At 49.1% G+C, this 20440-nt stretch overlaps 1 protein-coding gene across 6 annotated transcripts in view; it reads left to right on the forward strand.

The window, feature by feature from the left end:
* Positions 1-19205, forward strand: part of DHX35 (DEAH-box helicase 35) — a 66435-nt gene extending 47230 nt beyond the window's left edge. For 2 of the 6 annotated variants that reach the window (XM_045084196.1, XM_004746433.3), the window contains 8 exons: positions 1705-1800; positions 3566-3660; positions 5361-5438; positions 6938-7067; positions 10183-10264; positions 11908-11979; positions 14131-14242; positions 17933-19205. In XM_045084196.1, the coding sequence (XP_044940131.1) occupies positions 1705-1800; positions 3566-3660; positions 5361-5438; positions 6938-7067; positions 10183-10264; positions 11908-11979; positions 14131-14242; positions 17933-17977 (710 nt within the window). In that variant the 3' untranslated portion in view covers positions 17978-19205. Of the gene's footprint in view, positions 1-1704; positions 1801-3565; positions 3661-5360; positions 5439-6937; positions 7068-10182; positions 10265-10625; positions 11470-11907; positions 11985-14130; positions 14243-17932 lie in introns of those variants that run through there. The other 4 variants (XM_045084198.1, XM_045084197.1, XR_006607871.1 and 1 more) reach the window with 4 other exon arrangements.
* The last annotated feature ends 1235 nt before the right edge of the window (positions 19206-20440 follow it).

Raw genomic sequence — 20440 nt, forward strand, 5'->3', positions numbered from 1 at the left:
AGCCCATGGAGTTCTTTGGGGCAAGGAAACACCATGCTTTGTAAGAACCTCTATTCTATTGTTTAAAAATGTAGTGTTTACTCTAAGATAGAGAAAACCGTAGCCTTGAATTCATCTGCTCAGGAAGTACCTGCCTTCTGTGAATACTGCTCCAAATGAACATATTGTCTGGTTTGGTAGTAAGTTTAGGTAGAGGTTTAGTCCTTTGAGATTGTTTTGTTTGTTTTTAACATCTTTGTTGAGGCATAATTCATATGCCATACAAGTTACCCATTTAAAGTGTACAGTTCAGTGGTTTTTAGTATATTCACAGGGTTATATGACCATCATCTCAAATTTGGAACAGTTTCATCACCTAAGAAAGAAACCCTGTACCTATGAGTGCTCCTTCCTTACTCCCTTTCCCCTGCTTCTCTCAACTTCAGGCAACTAGTGATCTAATATGTCTCTGTAGACTCGCCTATTATGGACATCTCTCATAAACAGAGTTATATCATCTGTTCTTTTGCGACTGCCTTCTCTCCTTCAGCCAGTGTTTTCAAGGTTCATCCGTGTTATAGATGTGTTGATATTTCATTCCTTTTTATTGAATAATACAGCATTTCTTGGATTGGATATGTCACATAGTATCCTTATCCATTTTGGAGTTAATTTTTTTGTATGGGGTCCATCTTCATTCATTACATTTGTGATACTTCCCTCAAAGGAATAGCCAATTACTGATTTAAAAGATGGATTTAGAAGGCCGTTATGTGGGTCTGGGTCAGGTCAGCCCAGAGTGAGTGTATGCCGAACAGGGTTCCCATCCCTGTTCTCAGGCATGTCGTAGGACCCTGAAAGCAAGGTTTCCTGGGGTCGTCTGTAATGTGTATGAGGGAACATTGACAACAGAGAAGTTTTTCATTTGGATTGATATGCCTCTAATGCAACAGGAAGTTAAAATATTTTCTATTTCTTCACTGACCTAAGGAAGCCGGAGAAGGCAAGGGGAACCACCCAGCTTAATCTCCAGCTACAAGCTGAATTATCACCTTCAAAGAGATGATTATATAGGAACAGAAGAGAAGTTACCTTTCCCGTCTTACTCTGAGCTCTGCAGCATGTATTTTAATGGCATGCCTTGGGAGAGTAGTCTGCATGGTAGCAGCTCCGGAATCCCATGAATCCTGAATACTGGCTGGTGGCACAGGGGCAAGGAGGGATGTGGGGAATTGGAGTCCACCCAGTTCAGCGAGCTGCCCAGGGGGCAGCTGGAATAATAGTCCTGGTGTTGGCACCCAGGAGAGGTCTGGGCAGACATTGAGATTTGTAGTCGCTGGCCTTGTAATTGCTCTCGTAATGTGCAAGGAACGGAGGGCTTGGGATGCCCTTCTGAGACATCTGCACTTGCACTTGGAAGGAGCAGTCTCCGGGGTGGGGGAGGGGAGTGGGAAGCAGGAGGAGGCCGCAAGGCTGTTCCCTGGGAATGAAGTCCTTGAATAGAAGCTATGCGAAGTGTCAGTTTTTCAAAATTGGCTTTTTGGGAGCTCAGAGTGGGTCTTTTCTTCTTTTAATGTAACAGCATTCTGATGTAAGATTGAGCTTGGTAGCAAGGTTCATCTTTTGGACACCTTTTCGTAGCGTCCATCGTGCTTATCCTGGTAACCATACATCTTCCAACAGAAGGTACACGCCTTCTGATTTCTGTTGTTGTTCTTACGGCAGGTCTGGACAAAGACTGTCGCCTAACTGAACCTCTTGGCATGAGAATCGCAGAGTTTCCTTTGAACCCCATGTTTGCAAAAATGCTGCTTGAATCAGGTAGGTGGAGACCAGTAGTTCTCACTGATTCAGTCAGGATTAGCTCTTTGAATTTTGTGCACCCTGGGGAAGAGGGCATGATATATTCCGTGTAGTGAAGGAGCTTTCCTCTAACGCTGTCTGACTTGGGCATGTGGTTAACTGGGGAATCTGTGTCAGTCACCATTAATTCATTCAGTAGACAGTTTTTGTTTTCCTGGGGGCCTAGAACAGAAGCCTGATTTTTTTTTAAACATGGAAGTGTTTTTTTTTTAATTATGATAAAAAATAGATGAAGTGTACCATTTAAACATTTTTAAGTGTACATTTCTGAGGCATTAAGTACACTCACACTTTCAGTCGGCCCTTATCACCATCCATTTCCAGAACTTTTTCTTCTTTTTACACTGAAACTCTGTCCCCTTTAAACACCAACTCCCCACTCCCTCCTCCCCCCAGCCCTACAGCCACCCTCCTACTCTGTCGTCATGAATTTGATGATTCTGGGAACCTCCCTTCAGCGGAATCCTATAATATTTGCCCTTCTGTGACAGGTTTATTTCATTTGACATACTGTCTTCGAAGGTTCATTCATGGTGTAGCCTGTGTCAGAATGCCCCCTTTTTAAGGCTGCCTAGTGTTTCCCTGTGTGTGCCGTTCTCCTGCCGGTGGACACTACTGAATATAAAAGTTGCTTCCACCTTCCAGCTGTTGTGAATAAGGCTGCTGTGAGCACTGGCATAGAAGTGTCTGTTGGAGTCCCTGCTTTCCCTTTTGGGTGTGTGCTTCCAGTGGAACTGCTGAATCATCCAATAATTCGGTGTTTAATTCTTGGAGGCCTCCCCGTACTTTTTTCCCGAGGTCACACCTCTTTCTACTCCTACCACCAGCACACAAGGGGCCCAGCTTCCCTGATGCCTTCAGATGTCTGTGAGGATGGGAGTAAGGGGCAAAAGTTCTGAAGTTAGAGGTCAAGTCAGAGTCCTCTACCCACCACCTCGACCAGGAAAAGCAATTAGAATTTCTTCTTGCTTTTGGCTAACTTTTGTATGCACTAGCAATTTACAAAGCTGTATTTCAGACTAAGCGTGGTGAGGGGGGTAGCTTTAGTTTTGAAACACCCGGATGACCTCAGGCTTAATTGAGAAATGGGACTCTTAAGTTTGGGGTTGGGGTGCGTGTCAGTCATGAGGCTGGAAGCTGTGGGGAGGAGGACAAGTGCGACAGTTCACTGTCACCGTCCAGTGTGCCCCGGATGCTGATGGCTGCAGACCCTGTTCCCAGGTGTGAGCAGTCGCTGCCCAAGGAGGGCTGCCCTGGTTTAGGTGTGTGTGGGGCTTGCCAGGTCAGGTGAGCCCTGTCAGGAGGGAGGCCAGCCCTGAGAAGGGTCCAGGAAGAGAGATAATGCAGAAGGGACACAACCCATATACTCTCTGCGCCACCCCCCGGTCCCCCGCCTCGGATTTTGGCCAGGATCCTAGCTGTTCCAATTGAGAGTAGGGAACAGGTGTGGAGCGAACCCGCCCTTAGTGACTCGGCTCCTTTGGTCCCACCGTGGTGTGTAGCTGGAGTTCTCAGAACCCTCCTGGGCCTCTGTTCATCTGGGCCACATGTGGGACATTACATTCAGAAGGGTAAAGTGTTGATGTGTTACGAACTTTAACAATCAAACTGTATATACATATGTGACTTTAGTTTGTAGTATGGTATAAGGAAAATAATGAAATGTGTTTCACTTCTCATTGATAGTACATGTTTGAAGTCAAACATGCTTTTTGTTTTATAGGAAATTTTGGCTGTTCTCAGGAAATTCTAAGCATTGCAGCCATGATGCAAATCCAGAATATCTTTGTGGTCCCCTCAAACCAGAAGTCTCAGGCAGTAAGTCTAGCCTTTTCCCCAAGTCATTCATACCAGTCTCTTCGACCGTGGGTTCCCTTGTTGAAACTCTCTGGGAACCGCTGATGACAGGGTTGTGCAGATGGGACCCACTTGCATTCTGAGTGTTCGCGATGTGCCTGACATTGTGCCAGACATTTTATGTGCGTCGTGTTCCCTTGTGTCTTCACCATAATCCTGGGAGGTAAACACTTTTCTCATCATCTTTAGAGGTGGAGGCGCAGAAAGGTTATATAACTCACGTTCGTGATTGCACAACTGTGGAGCAGTTGCCTTTCATAGTCTGGAGCCCCCAGTCACAACTGTGACCTGTTGCTCTCCCCATAAGGGAAATGGCCTTCATGCTGGGTGGTGCACTGGCGATATAAGAAGCAGTGCCTGGGCACAGCAGGCTGATTTTGGTGGCAGTGGAGGGGTACTCTAAGCCAGGGAGATGGCAGGGCCCTGCCTGAGGCCCCGGCACCAGACACGACTGAAGGAGTGAGTGCTGGGGAGATTGGAGAAATCAGGCTACGAAGAGCACCCTGGAGGCGAGGTACACTGACAGAGGCAGGCCAGGGTGAAATCGGCTAGTTCCTGCCGGAAGAGTGGGAAGTGGCAGCCTTGCACACGCAGGAGCTGAACTTGGATGTGTGGTGATTGTCTTCTTCCCGGACAGTCGTAACATGATAGAGGACATTTTCCAGCTTCTGTGCCTGGTGTTATGTCCATTTTTTCCCTTTTTTGTTTGCTTTTCTGTTACACTTTCTGACAGTCCTTCCTCAGAGTAGGCAGACTCGTTTTCAAGATAAGGAACCTGAGGTGCCGACCACTGTCTGGAATTATATTGTTTCCCCTCCGTGGTCCAGCCTCTCTGCTGTGTTCTCCCCTGGGCCTTCCTCCCACCTGCTGTACCATATTTGGCTTGTTTGCTTGTTTGTTTTTTGCTCCCACCACTGCTTGATTCACTGCTATATCCCAAATGCTTAGAACAGCCCCTGACCTCTGGTAGTGTCCCAGAAATACCTATTAAGGAAGGAATGGAAGGAAGGCAGGAAGGTGGCTAGGTAGGCTTTAATTATGTGATATTTGATGCAAAGAGAAAATTATAGAGATACTAAGTAAATTTGTTTGCTTACTTATGTATTGTATGTGCTGAGTTCTTGTACTTGCGAGAAGAGGGTGGTGTTGCCCAGGATCATATAGAAAGGAAAACTGAGGGATGGGGTCTGAAAAGATTGCGTGGCTGGTGGTCACCTCCGAATACAGAGTTGTCTCCCGCGTGCCAGACTGCTGGCCACCTGCCCTCCCGGAATGTGTATTCTTCTAGGGGCTGCGGTGCGGGGGGGAGGGTGGAGGTTCTTCGGAAAGAGATGATATGGACTGGGTAGAGCAGGAGAGAGATAAGAACACTGACGCTTCCCTAATACCTCTGGCAGGTGTGAGAGTGAATCCTCTTAATCCTGCAGCAGTCTTGATAGGTTTAATAATCCCAATTTTACAGATAAGGAAGCTGAGGCCAAGAAAGTGTATATTACCAGTCCGAGGTTTTGGGGAGGTGGTGGAGTCAGACCGGGTACAGACCAGCTACAGATCAGGTCTTTCTGACTCTGCAAGCCATGAGCTCTTCTGCTTGTAGTGTTACCATCCAGTACCAGAGGCTCACGGGAGTTGACTTCTGAATGTTGCTTTGTTCTTTCCAGATTCGAGTGCACCGAAAATTTGCTGTGGAAGAGGGTGATCATCTCACGATGCTCAACGTGTATGAAGCGTTTATCAAAGTAAGTACAGCTGCCCCTCAAAAGGCCCCTCCACCCAACTCAGGGTCATCTAGGAGTGAGGGTTCCAGATCAGTTTATAAAGCGATGGCCGAGTAACCCACGGGTGGGGCCCCTGCTTGGGTTTGTGGTGTGATTTTGCCTGGAAGAACATAGGAGTCGCTCCTGGCTGTCCCCTGCCTGGAGATGGGATGCATTAGCAGCACGCTGATGGCTCAGCCTCCCCCTCTCCCTACCATCTCACACCCACCAGTGCTGCTGGACAGCACTGGCAGACATCTGAGTAGCAAGTCCTGTTCTATTTTCTGCCAAATAAGTGAGGCCAAGAGTGTGTGGTGTGGAGTTGAATTCTTCAAAGCAGTGTCTTTGAGATTGTGTCAGCCGCCACTCCTCCAGCAGGGACCAGCTGTGAGGGACGGGTGCTGAGGACCGCGTCTGTTCACTCACCCTACCCGGATTTAGCCATCGGCACTTTTAATTTTTATTGTGTTTTTCTGTAACATTTTTAACATTTTGTAAAACTAAGCAAATAATACAGCTTAAGAGTCTTACCAAAAATTGCTGAAAAAGAGCTCTAAAGACGAAAAGTGTAAGAAACCTCTTATGTAGAGGAAAGGGTGGGAGGGGGAATTAAACATTTCTGATTTTCAGTGTCTCGTATTTGTTTCTTAAATACTTCTGGAAGAGGAGATCTACTAGGTTTTTGTTTCACCGGAGATCTAAGGGAGATGATTCAGTTAATGAACAGTCTTCGGAAAAGCCTGATCTCTTACTGAGATCATGAGTTACGAGTTACAGGAGTTAAAATTCATTTGTACGAGCGCAGCTTTGCCATCTGCACTCTGAAGCTCGCTCTGCCGGTGGAAGGCGGGCGCACGTCTGTACCACGTTAGTGTATAGTCGCCTTCTTGGGAAATCTGTGGATGACATTTTCTTATTCAAAATGCTTTCTTTTTGGCTTGGAGTAGAATTTCAGAGATACATCCCCACAGTAGTAATTTAGTCTAAGACATAATGATCCTACTTAAGAATGTCGAATAAAATTAAGCACTATTGATAGAAAAATTAAGTGTTGGGGATAAAGAGTAGTCATTTGCAAATCATTTCTCAATTGGCAAGTGTCATTGCGTGCCCAGAGTCTCCTAGAATGATGAACTCACAGAAAGTTGATTTACAAAGTTAATTTATAAGGACCCGCAGGGAAGTGGTTCTTTCTTTTAACTCGCCACTTAAGAGGGTATTTCAGACTGAAAGTAACTGTCAGGAAGTTCTCCTTTGCCCTTTGGCATGGGAAGCTAGACGAAAGAGCAGTCCAATGGTATGTGTGGTGGTCAGCATCCGTTGAGGAGCATGGGGCAGAATGGGGCCCATTAGGACGGGAAGGTCTTGTCCCACTGAATAAGTGAAGGGGGGCAAAGGAAACCGTGCACCTTGCAGTGTAGCCGTGGTCGAGAACTTGTCTGCGTTTCTCTCACTCCTCCTCTGTCTGGGTTGCCCTGTAGCACAATAAAAACTCTCAGTGGTGTCAGGAGCATTTCCTGAATTACAAGGGTCTTGTCAGAGCGGCGACAGTGCGAGAGCAGTTGAAGAAGCTTCTTGTCAAGTTTCAAGTGCCCAAGAAATCTAGCGAAGGTAAGAGCAAACCTTCACACCCGGCGACACCCCGTTCTGTGCCGTTGACATGTATTTGCAGATGGTCCGTGCGAGGCTGGTGCGAGGGCACGGCATGCTCCATACCTCCTCTGGGCAGACACGGAATTGCCCGTATTGATGCAAAGCTGAGCGTATAAAAGTAGCTTGTTTTTTCCAGGGAGGTCCATTTTTATTTCTTAGGGCTATTCTTAGTGGGGAAGAAAAAATTGACAAGCCCTGACAAGACTTCAGGATCATTAGCATTTTACATCATTGCATGTTACATAGTTATTAATTTCTGCATGTAGGCTTTGCAAGAAAAGTTGCTTTTAAGTGCGTAGTATTTAGGGCTCTACCATGTAAATTAGATTTTACGTTCAAATGCAGACATGACTCATGAAGTCTGTGTTTTGAGCCTCAGCAGTCCCTAGGGTAAGATAGGAGTGCTGCGTAAGCCTTGGTCACTGGCTTCTGGCCGTGACTGTGACTACCATTAACTGAGGACATGCTTGGTTACACCACAGCAGGTGTGGTGTCACAGGGATACTTTGTGTGGTGTGGGTGATACTTTCCTTACCTTACAGATGGGTTTTAAAGTCCTAGGGAGAAATTCAGTTGAGTTCAGGACAGCACAGCTGGTTCAGCTGATCCAGATCTGTGTGTGGCTTATAACCTGTGCTCTTGAAGGGTGACCCCCCTGCTCATTCACTTGGCTGCTGCCCATCGAGGAGGGCCAGCCACACGCCCGGTGCCCGGTACCCTTGGCACCACGAGTCCCTGCTAGCGTTCCCCAAGTGCCGAGAGCAGGCCGGCCGTGTTCCGAGCGTGTCCACTGTGAGTTCATTTAGTGCGCACACCGGTCTAGTGACTAGGTACTGCTCGAATCCCTGTTGATAGATGAGATCAGTGGGCGAAGAGGCAAAGAGAAACTTGCGGAAGGTCACACGCCGAGTGTGTGGTGGAATCGGAAGTCGGACTCGGGCAGTTTCATTCCTGCCGCTTCAGCCTTATTTTTGCCTCTATCCTAACAAAGTGATTACAAAATGGCCAAGACATGGTGCTGACTCTCAGGAAACAGTGCAGGGAAGGGAGAGACTGATGCGGGTAGACTGAGTGCTACGGTGTGAGGTCTTCAGTTCCCTTTGAAGTTAGAGGAGTAGAGCCATCAGTGCTTCAGGCAGACGGGTGCGGATGTGATAGGAATGCAGGCAGACGGGAGCCCAGCGGGGCTGGGCCTGGGAGGTCGCACAGCAGGTCTCGAGTGGGGGCCCGGTTCAGTCCAGCAGCGGGATTGCCCTAGCAAGCACAGGGCAGGGAAGCTGTGGAGACACGTGCTCGGGGTGAGGGGCATATTAGATGCTCAGAATTCTGATGAGTGAAGACGCTCACAGGAGAGGGGAGAGTTGAAACTGGGTGATTGGGTAAAGTTGGTGTCATTGATAGAAATGGGAAGCTTCCAGAGGCAGCTGTTTGGGGGAGAAGCTGATCTTGTGCTTGTCACCTAGCAGATGACAGCCTTATTTCTCCATCTGTGTTTCTGAACCTATTTTGCATTATCAGCCTCTCACTCAGGAGAAAAGTGATGTTAAATTTAAATTCTTCCGAATAAGAGAAATCAAACATAAGGGAAAATAAGATTTTGTGAGGTAGGGTTGGGCCTTGGTGGGCCACAGCCATTGCAGTATCTAAGATCTGTCCCTTCCCTGCCCGAGAGCCAGTTATCATCCCTTTGGAAGCAGTGTTCCCCGAATAAGAATGTGTGTTCCACATAGAAGTTTCTTTGGGGTAGCAGTTAGAGAGAAGAGACTGAATCTTGGATCAGACCTTGGTTAGAAATGTAGATTTGAGATTTATCAGTTATTGCTGAGAAACAATAGAGAAAATCGTGGAAACACAGTAAATTATGTACAGATTTGAAATTTCTTTTCCTTTTTTTTTTTTAAAAGATTTTATTTGTTTATTTGACGGAGATCACAAGTATGCAGAGTGGCAGGCAGAGGGGGGGGGCCGAGCAGACAGCCTGATGCGAGGCTAGATCCCAGGATCCTGAGATCATGACTGAGCCACCCTCGCGCCCCCAAATTTGAAATTTCTAAGATGTTAAAGAAAAAACAAATAGTAAAAATATTTTTAGCAGACATAAGAGATGAAAAATTATAAATTCTATCGTAGAATGAGTTCATTTAGCATGCTTAGAAAAAATACTGGTTTCAAAAAAAAAAAAGAAAAAGAAAAAGAAAAAACACACATAGTAATTGATAAATGTGCAGTAGAGGGGTACCTTTTAGCCAAAACATTGCCAGTAAGAATGCGGTGACACTGACATTCTTGTGTACTTTTGATGGCTTAATAAATTATACTGCCTTTTGGAAACTTAGTTACCAACGTACTGTATTTCATTGGTTCTAAGATGCCATCATTTGTAAGGCACGCTATTATTTTATGTACCACTAGGAAAAAAGTATTGCTGGTTATAATTAACAAAATGCTGTCCTGATTTCAGTAAGCTAAAGGGGGAAGAAAGGGTGAGTCTTAGAATTGATGGAATGTCCTATGTTGTAAGCCACACACATGGCATTATCCTTTGCATAATCACTTAGAATGTATCCAGTGAAAATCATCTAACAAATGGTTGGGCTCTATCCTTGGAAGATGTTTACTGTAGCAATACAGGCACACCAATTAAAATGGGACATTTGAAAAATTGTAAAAAATTATGTGCTGTAGCTTATTAGAACAGAAATAATGTTGTAATGTTGTGTCTTATGGAAGAACCATTAAGGTTTTCTCCTAAAAAAGTTCTTGGTGTCACTGGCCAGCTTGTGGTGTGCTGTCTTGGGTTCTGGTGCCTGACCTTGGTCCTGTCACCCTGTGGCCAGGTGGGGTTGGGGCATCCCGAGTTAAAGGAACAGTCTGGCATGCTTCCTTCTATAGCCATAGATGGTGCCAGGGCTGGCGTCCAGCACCGGGAGGTGTGGGACTGGGGCTGGTTCAGGGGAGGTTTGCGAGGCGGTTTGACGCAGCCTGGGCTGGAGCCTCACAGCACCGGCCTGAACATGCAGAACCCAGGGCAGGCCAGGGGCTCACCCATCACTGTGTTTGCCGCCTCGTGCAGGTGATCCAGATCCAGTCCTGAGGTGCATTGTTTCAGGATTCTTTGCGAACGCAGCAAGATTTCATTCTACTGGAGCTTACAGGTAATGCGATACTTTGTGACGTCATCTGCTAAAGGAGAAATCTTAAAAATGATCCAAACCCCATAGAAAGCTGATGTGCTGGGAAAGTACAGAATTAAATTAAATAGGTTTTCTTTATCTCCTGCCTCCTTGCAAAGATGAGTTGAGGTTAACTCCATAGCTTTCAGCATAATATCTTAAGTTGATGGGAATGATTCTCAAATATTCAGCTCATCCGTATGTTGTGGAAGGATGATATTTATAAGCCTGGAGGTTGGAGATATTTCCATTCGAATAACGGAAGAAGAGAAATGGAAAGGACCGTTAGAGATGCTCTTTCCTGGAGAAACAACCCCAGCTGTTGGCATTTCATTGTTTCTAGAGACCTGTGGGACCTTGTGGCCATAGTTGCTCTCTGGATGTTGGGAAGTGTTTCTTCGTGTGCTGGATGTGCCGCCTGCCACAGACCGAAGCCTGTTTCATCCAGTTCCACTTTCTGGGCAGAAAATCCCTGGTCTTCCATGCCCTCCTAGTAACCTCAAGACTTTGCCTTGTTCTGGTCCAGAGTGTCACCTGAGCCTGTTCAAAAGTGTATCTGTTCTTTTCATATGGGAGCTGTCCAAAGGCTTCCTCCCCAGCTTTTCTTTGCATTTTCTCCATATATTATTTTGTCATTAGCCTTTTCCCCTCCAAGAATAATACGTTCCTATTTTCTGAGGGGAAGTCGGCTTCATGGTCAGTCAGTCCCTTTGAGGCAGAAGTTCAGTGTTGATCAACTCAGGCCACCTGGTGGCACAGCCAGGACCCTGGGGCACTGGTCTATCACAGAGCTGGAGATGAGCTCCATCATGGTGCTCGAGGTGCTTCCCTAATGCACCCACAGCAACACCCCATAATTAGGGTTTGGCCAGCAGCATCCTAATCTGTTGCTGCTCTCTTGTGATCTGAGCTTATCAGTAGTTGTGTGCTGGGTAATTATTTTTTGAATTAAATTGAATCAAATCTGAGTTGACATTTGGAATATTATCTTAGAGAAATGGATAGTCCAATACAGAGCTTCCTTTTTCCCCTATTATTATATCCCCCATAGCCTTTATCTTTACTATTTAATTTTGTTTAATAGGAAAGTGTGTACAGGTAACCTTGTGTATTATTTCTGTCCCTAAGGAGATAATTTTTTCTTAATTTTTTTAAAAAATTATTTATTTGACAGAGATCACAAGTAGGCAGAGAGGCAGGCAGAGAGAGAGGAAGGGAAGCAGGCTCCCTGCTGAGCAGAGAGCCCGATGTGGGGCTCGATCCCAGGACCCTGGGATCATGAGCCGAAGGCAGAGGCTTTAACCCACTGAGCCACCCAGGCGCCCCTAAGGAGATAGTTTTGAAAGAGAATATATGGAAGATAAACATGAACATGGGCAGAGCAGTGTATTTTCCATGTTTCTTTCCTGAATAGCCACATGCTGGTCTTTTGTATGATTTGTTCTCGACTTCTGGGGTGGCAGTGGGGGAGGGGACATTGAGGGCACTAGAGGAGATGGAGAGAATAGATTGTTCAATTGAAGTACCACCAGCGTGCAGTTTTTGATAACATGAAACACATCTGTGGGAGTGTCCCACTCCACGTATTTCACACTGACTGTGGCTAAAATTCTTCTCTTTGCCAGGACTATCCGTGACGATCATGAATTACATATCCACCCTGCCTCGGTCCTCTACGCAGAGAAGCCGCCTCGCTGGTAAGCCGCCGTCTGCTTCTGAGCCTTGTAACTGCTCAGAAGGCAAGGCCTGGTTTTTGTTCGTCCCTGGGTCCTCAGACCTGGCAAGCAGCTGGCATACCCGTTGTCGACTTTGTTATGCTGAGTCATCTACAGAATTTCTGCTCTTATCAGATTTCCTTACACAAATGGCGATACTCCTGTCCTCCCTCATGAACTCAGCAAAATTTCACCTTCACCCACAGACTAGGTGCTAAACCCTACGCTGGGCACAGCGACGTGGAGGCAGATTGGGGTTCCGGGCCACAGGCCTGATGGAGACACAGATGCAGACACATTCCAGCAGCTCAGGAGAAGGGCCTGCTGGGGGCGGGTGGGGTGGGCGTAAGGCACGGGGGCTGCTGCGTCACCTGCCAGGGAGAGTCAGCAGTGGCTTCGTGGACGAGATGACATTTGCTCGGGGGCCTGCAGGCAGGACTTTTTGGGCAGAAAAGGAGGTGGAGGGAGTACACACTGAGGGAGGGGCAGAAGCGAAGCCACGGGAAGGTGAGGGAACCGCCTGTCTGGGAAGTGGGGAGTCCCTGCTACGGCTGGCACAGGCCAGCCCAAGGTGGTGGGTGACGGGGGGGGGGCAGGTCTGAGACTGTGCCGCTTATGAGGGAAGAGAGGCGCACACAAGAGGAGGCATTTAGACCTTTAATAGGTTGGTTAAGTTTTTGTCCAATTTGATAATAAAAAATTGGGAGTCTGTGTTTTGTCTGTCTTTTTAGAATCCATTTTTCTAGCAATTCATTTGTATTGTGTTTTAGAAAGATACTGCTCTCAGAGTGGATTGGAAAATTTAAAAACAATAACTGGTTCTTCCCCGCAGATCGGTGGAGAAGGCAGAGGAGAGTGAGCGGGCCTGGGAAGGGAGATAATGGTAGAAGCGAGAGAGGGCAGAAAGGTCGCTGGGAGGTCCTTGGTGCCCTGAAGTAGTGGCTTCTCCAGGCAAACATCAGCGTCACCTAGAAGCCCGTTAGAAATGCAGATGTCCAGGCCAGGGCCCAGCCCTTCTGAATCAGAAACTGGGAGTGGGGGGGTCCCGTCTTAACAAGCCCTCCTTGTGGCTCTGATGGGTGGTAAAGTTTGAGACTCTTTTTCCCCGAGGCAAGGGATTAGACTTTATCCTGTAATGCCTGCAGATCCAGAAGCTGGTGGTCAGTCAGTTCTGGGTTTAGAAATGTTGCCCTGTGTCCGTCAGCATGCAGAGTGATTAGAAGGGGGAAGCAAACCTCGGTTCTAGATCCTTTCCCAAGGGTTTGCCGACTTTGGGTTGACTAATTTGGGAGTTGCATAAGTGGGGAGACTTCTTTTTCCTGCCTCATTCCTAACGAGCCCTGAAGGGCAAAGAGCGTGGCAGAATAGAGCCAGTCCTGAAGCAGCCGCATTACCAAGGGGGCACCGTTCCCCTCCGGCCTCTGCAGAGGGCCCCTCCCTCTCACTGGGTCCGACCTTCAGCAGCTGATCGTTTGCTGGCTTCAGAGGCGGGCACAGTGGCAGTGCGGCCGGGTGTTTATCGTGATTAGGGAAGCCTGTGTCAGCACTTCAGATAGCTCAGAAACCGATGACCGTCTACTGTGTGCACTTGGAAATCTGCGGATTTGACACTATCTTCTTGGCTTTTTGGTGTCTTTTACCTCAGTTTCAGGCAAGGCGCCCACCCTTCCTGTTTTCCTGTAAGTCGTGGTATAATTCGTGTACAGTGAGAGTGGTGACGGCTATGTACACCCATGTCCCCCACACTCCAAGTAAAATGTAGACTATTTCCATCTCAGAAGTTCCTAGTGGCTCTTTGCGGTTCATTTCCATTCCTTTTCAGAATCAGGCAAGCCTTCGCTTCTCTTTCTACATTTTGGAATAAAGTCGGTGTGCTCTGTTGAGAGTTCTGTAAATACAGTCTGAGAATCCAGAAGGGTCCTGCACCGAGAAGTGAGATGTTCTGGAAGTGATGTCAGGCTGATCTCCCCTGTAAAGTGGGCACGTGTTACCCACCAGTCAGGTCATGAGGCGGAAGCGCGTTTGGTACACACCGGAGGTCCCTGGAAACGGGAAAACTCGCCAGCTCTGCTTGCTGTGGCTCTGGGTTCTCACCATAAGGTATAGGAAATTCTTGTTTTCTCCTGTTTTTAGGGTTATCTACAATGAAGTTATACAGACCTCCAAGTATTACATGAGAGACGTGACTGCTATCGAATCCGCTTGGCTGTTGGAGCTGGCTCCCCACTTCTATCAACAAGGAACGGTAGGGTCAAGAGAGACTAGCCCTCAAAACACCTGTTAGCTGCCTCTTTGTATTTTTAAGTACACGTCAATTCTCCAGTTTCATCCCCCCGACAGTGCATGGGGTGGAAAGGCCGCTCCCATATCTCTCCCCCATTCTGGGTGAAAGCCCTATACCATTTGCTCAGAGAGAAGTGCACTTAGAAATCTATCCCTCGAACTTAAAAGACAAAAAGAAGAATGTATCTTTGGCTCTTCCTCTCCCCCTCTGCTTTTTCTTTCTTCCAAGAAATTCTGTCACACTTTGGACTATGTTCACAAGGAGTGGCACAGATACTCTCTGAAGACGATGGCCTCACCAGGCACGTAAGCTGGTCTGCAGACTTACGCCCGAGGTGGTTTGCGCCGCGGTGGGTGCTGTCGCACGTCGGCATTCAGTGCATACTCTTCCGTGGCAGGCCCTCGTGGGGGACCAGCAGGGTAGTGAGCCTCGTGGAGGAAATGGAGAGTTTGGTTTTCTTCGTTTTCACAGAAAAAATCGTCTGTTCCTTGGGATGGGTTGGGAAGGCTGTACATTGTTCTAACAAGATCTTGAAGTGGTGGTTATATTTGGAAGGCTGGAGTGAAAACAGGTAAATCAGGGCTCACAAGCTTCCATTGACTCATTCCATTTGGTCTGCATCATGTTTTTAATTGGGCTGTTTAGTGCAATCCCTCCTAATGCAATTATTGATATAGTCGGATTGAAGTCTGCCACATTGCTGGTCATGTCCTGTCCTCTGAATTAGTTCTTTTTTCTTTTTTTTACTGCCGGTGCTGTATAATGCCCAGTGCTGGAAAACAGTTGCTTCAGCTACTTTGTTCAGTTTTACGACTGTTTACCCGAGAAAGGGGAGTCCAAACCCCTTACTTCATCAGGGTTTGTAACCAGACTGCAGTGTTTTCAACCCAAACTTAAAAGATTGATGGGTGCGTTTAAAAATTGAGAGATTTCATAGGAAATACAGATTTCGGGTTTCTCTTAAAAGAAATGGTAAGTCTGCCAGCACTAGGGGGCGCCTGGGTGGCTCAGTCTGTTAAGCGACTGACTTCTGCTCAGATCCTCTTCTCAGGGTCCTGGGATCGAGTCCCGCATTGGGCTCCCTGCTCAGTGAGAGGACTGCGTGTCCCTCTGCCCCTCCCCCTGCTCCTGCTGTATCTCTCTCTCTCTCTTCCTCTCTCTCAAATAATAATAATAAAAAAACAACTCTGCCATCACTGGGCCCACATTACTGCTTGGCAGCCATCAGCGGGGGCCGGGGAATGGCTGCTCGCTGTGAGTGATGCTGTCCGGGTGCTGCAGCCCTTTCAGTTGTTTCCTTCTGGAAACATTTGAGTCATGACCCCATAAAATGGAAGGCTTTTCTCGTCCCTCCAATGTTAGGGGAAATTGTCCTTTTAAAACCATCTTAAAGCATTTAAATTGTATCCAATCAAATGAAAAGTATTTCAAGCCTGTATGGTTCTTCACGTATCCTCATACAGATGCTTCAGCTGGAAACCAGGTCAGCCGCAGGCACAGAGACAGGTTCCGAGTGTGTCTCCTGCTGTGTTGGGCTGACAAGACCACACCCCAAGTGAGAGAGTGTCTTTCCCCCAGAACCTCTCAGGTGGGAAGCAGCGGACTTCCGAAGTCCAGGAGGAGTGAGGGGAACCGCCAGCTAAAAGCCGAGAGACACTGTGGTTCAGGCCGGAGGATGCAAGCATTCGGGGGGGGGGGTGAGCCCGAAGTTGTCCCGCATCCATTTAGACTCTGGGAGAACAGGATTAAGCTAGGAGCTGAGTCATTTTCCCTTCTCATCTCAAAACCGCAGTTCAGGCCCACCAAGTTAGAGCAAATAGCCCCGGAAATCTGAAGAAAATGACAATCCCAGATTTCTGCATTGGTCTCTTCTCTCCAGATGTCTGTTGTTCTGCTCATGATCCATTCCGATCACAGCCTGTGAGCAGAGTATTTTTAGAGATGCCAGGATCTTACAAGTCATCTGGTGCCACAGCTTCCCAGCGCGAGGGCCCTGAAACCCCCCCCAAGAACCTTGGCCCCTTCTTACCCAAATAGTCCAAAGGTACTTGTACTGTTAACTTGTCTGGAATGAATGGATTTCCTCAAGAGCCCTGCAGGTCTCCACTGGCCACCCATGTATGGTAGACGCTCCTTTGTTCAACCCGTGGCCTCCCCCCGCCCACAGAGGGTCCCTGGCGCAGTTCCTGGGACTGTGGGTGACTTTCCATTGCTATTGTTTTCTGAGTGTCACTCTCTCCCTGTATGGAGGCCTGAAATGGTCCAGAGTAGGCTGTGTTTATACTCTGGATTCTTCTAAGAAACGAACACCAAAAATGGCCCTATGCACAGGCATGATGACATCAGCCCCATGCTCAGGCTAGGGCTGGGAGCGCCTAACGGTAGCTGGAGGGGTCCTCTTGGGTAAAGTGCAGGGAGAAGGGAGATCACGGAAATGCCGCAAGACTCCCAGCTGCAGGGAACAGGGTGGCCTGCTCAGGGAGTCGCCTTCCTGTCCCTAATTTTGTGTTCTGATTCTCAGAGGTGTCCTTGGGATCTAGACAAAACTCCCTTAACTGGGGCCTTTGCAAGAACCTGTACTGGATGTTTTTCCCCCACATGTGGTTAGAAAGGGACTTCCTGCAGCTCCTCGAGATACCTGTCCCATTCCCTCTGTCAGTGGGTACAGGTTCTGGACAGTGTGTTATGTCTCCTGCACCCTGCGTCCTTCCAGGGCCCATGGTTCCCCATCAGCAGTGGCCTTGCTGTCTCAGCCCATGTGGGTGTGCAGGTTTTGGGCACCGAGCATGTTAGGGACCAGCAGTCAGTTTGGGAGGCCCTCATGTGACGATTCCACTGCATGCTAGGGTATCTCTTGGTTGTTTGCTTAGGATTATGAGGGGGTACTCGGGATTCCTCAGTCAGTGAACAGAGGTCCATTATTCAAAGCTTCTGTTTACATATTCTGCCTTAAACTCATGCTTTAGGATTACTAGCACTTCTGGGATTATTTTAGAACAGAAAGTATATTTGTGTCCCCCAAATGGCTATTATCCGATGCCCACGATTATAAGGTTATGCATCCTGTGTTCTTTATACTGGGGGGGAGTGATGTTTCTGAAGGGAAAGGGTGGCACTAGGACGTGTTCTTTTCCTGTGTGGCTTCCCTCACGTGCATTTACCAGCAGTCTGTGGGGACCAGGGCCCCGAGCACATGTACCTGCACATGGAGGTGCTTGGTGAAAGCATGGGTGTCCTTGTTCTATGGGGAGGGTACTGTCCTTGACCATTTGCAAGGAATTCATAGAAACATGAGGCGATGTCCAGCCTGAGCCTAGTCCCCTGAGCTCAGGGGTTTGGCTGTGATGCTGTCCTCGGGGCTGGGGCAGAAGGAGAGTGTGTCCCACCGACACCTTCCCACGGAGCCCTGGGTGACCAGGGTCGGCCATGTCGGGCTAGGCCTTGAGTTGCTGGACCTTACCGAAGGCCCATCGTTTTTGTTGGTTCCTTGGGCTTTTCCCCTCCATATTGCTTTCTGAGGGGCACGGCATCTGCCGACAATGTGCGAACCAGAGGGCTGCGCTGGCGTGATCATTGATGTGGGGGTCCTGCTGAAGTCCAGTCTGTCTGTCTGAGCGACCCCTAATGCTGATGGTTTCTCTTCTCTTGCAGCACCTGTCCCTCAAAGCCAAAAGGACCAAGGTCCAGGACCAGTGAGCAGAGCTCGGCTGCCGCCGCAGGGGACTTGGCACCCTCTCCTCCACACTGTGGTCCCCCGGCCCTGGGTGGCGAGCTGGCCCCGGCTCACATGGAGTCTCCTGCTGCTCTGAAGTGGGCCGCAGCCTGTTCGTTAGCCCTTTCCTTCCTGCTCCCCTCGGCATCTGCGCTCCTTGCTGGGAGCCCGGGGAGACTGCACAGGGGCAGGCCCCCGGCCGCGCTGCACCCAGGCAGAGCAGGGACGGGCAGGGCCGTGCTGTCTGTTCATGCAGTGCTCCTGCCGACCCAGCATGCCACTTCTGCCCGGCGCTCGGTTCTGGCCCAGCTTCGTGGGGCACGGGAAGGAAGGCTGGCCGCTGCGGCCTGGAGCGCTGTGCGGGGTGTGCGGGGCGGTGCGGGGCTGCCTTCGCTCGCCCTGGCGGGGCCCCAGCCGTGCTGCCGGGTGGAATGAGCAGGAGACTCACAAGGTTTGGTGACCGACCGGCGGGACTCGTGTGCACTGTTCTCGGTTCGCGAAGGATTTCTGTCTCACAAGCGGGCCTCGCTTTCTCCGCGTATGACACCGCATCCCGACGCCGCCACTAGCTGAACGCTGGTGAGCTCTGCTCACCCCTGGCGGGAGCCTTCTGCCGCAGGAATTCACAACAGTTTAGAAGCTCTAATAAGCTTCTGTAGCTCAGGAACATAACTTGTCTATTTGTTTTTTGTTTCTTTGCTTGGGTTTGGGAGAACCCGGGCGCCCTCTCCGCAGGCGCTGGGTCCAGCGTTGCCCCCAGGTGTCCTTGCGGGGATGATATTTGCATTTCAACACATGACCGATGCGGGTTTCTCCCCTGTTTCAGTGAGCTTTATTTCAAAAACACGTGGCTTGAAACTTTATTTTTGTACTGATCTTAGTTCGGATGTGCCACTTTTGGCACCAAACATGTATGTCATTTTTATTTCCATTTTGTAAACATGTAAATAATAGTGATAACTTGTTAATAATAGAAAACTTTGTACCTCAAGTAAATGTGTTCCCTCCCACCCGTGGTACTCGTGATCTGTATTTTAAGATGGTCCAGTGACGACTTCTGCGAGAGGGCCTGACATTAGCTAAGAAGCCTCATGTTCTGGCGCCACAGCAGCTTTTGAGGCTCCGTGGACAAGATCAGTGGCCGTCCGCCCTTGAGAGCTCATGGAGCAAACCATGGGATGTCGTTTAAATAAAGGCCTGAAGAGGTGCTAATTTTTGCCAGTTTCTGATTGGGATCTTGCCGTAGAGAGGTCAGAAACACTTACTTTTGTAAAGGTGAGTTTAGAACCAGGGCTGATCGTGATAAGCTGCTGTGGGAGTGGGAGAAGGAAAAGGTACGGGGTGGACATCCTCTGCAGGGAGACTGGAGACCCCAAATGGGAGAGCCAACAGCTGGTGCTGGGCGAGGGGGGCTGCACGCAGACGGGAGGGAGTGCGGTGTCACCTCTGCCCCAGAGCCTGGATCCTGCCCGGCACGTTGACCCTGGTGCCTCCACCTCCTGCGGGCAGCCCTTCCGGGTGGAGAGGGGTCTTCACTGTCAGAGGCTGCAGCCTCACAGCCCCGGTCTGGCTGAGGCCCCCTTCCTGTGTGTGAACAAGCGCACAGCCTCGTGAGCCAGCCACGTCCCGGCCTGGTTCTGCACAGCCAGATCGCCTGGCTCCCCAGACTCTCTGCAGAGCTCCGCCAGACCACTTGCCTCAGGCTCCTCGTTGGTTTTAAGTTGTTTTTAGTGAAACTCCGGCAGCACTGGCGTGCCTTCGTTTGAAGCCAGGTGCTCCGGTAGGAGAGTGGAGAGGAGCTGGTGTGAAACCACGGGGGAGGGGAGGGTGGGGATGTCCTGCAGGCCCGAGATGGAACTTTCTCTGCCAGTAGCTCTTTCCTGTAGCTGGTCTCCTGAGGGTGGGCCAGTGCTGCCCACTCAGTCCATCAGCAAATGCTTGGGTGCCCGGCCTGTCTAGCTGGTGACATGTGACTGCACAGGCAGACAAGAACCACCCAGTAGGAGGGACTGCAGAGGCCACGGTGGTGGTTGGAGGCCAGGGCAGCACCCAGAAGAGGCTTCCCCACAACCAAGACCCTTTCCTAGTGGATGTAGATCGTGCTCATGTTCTGCTCCCTCTGTCCTCTCCCTGCTGAATGTTTCCCTTTGGCTGTGAACTTGGCAGGATGCATGGACCCCAGCTCTGTGCTCCTCTGTTGCGGTCCCATGTTAGCACTGCATGTGCTGGGTGCCACTTTCCTTCAGTCTAGGGGCCCCTCGCCTTCTAGTCTGTTCTCAGCTGTGCTTTGTAGGGCCCAGTGCTGATGGGCTGGTCAGTGAGTTCATGGGGGTTGTGTGGTGGTGGTGGGGGGGGGCACAACAGCTTACCTGACTGCCCTTCCAAGATGAGGAACTTGGAGTCGTGACCATTTTAGAAAGCTTAAGTTAGCCTTGAATTTAGTTTTG

The sequence above is a fragment of the Mustela putorius genome, unplaced genomic scaffold (genome assembly GCF_011764305.1).
Source record: "Mustela putorius furo isolate JIRA1106 unplaced genomic scaffold, ASM1176430v1.1 tig00000743_pilon_pilon_pilon, whole genome shotgun sequence".
In the NCBI taxonomy this organism is placed as follows: domain Eukaryota; kingdom Metazoa; phylum Chordata; class Mammalia; order Carnivora; family Mustelidae; genus Mustela; species Mustela putorius.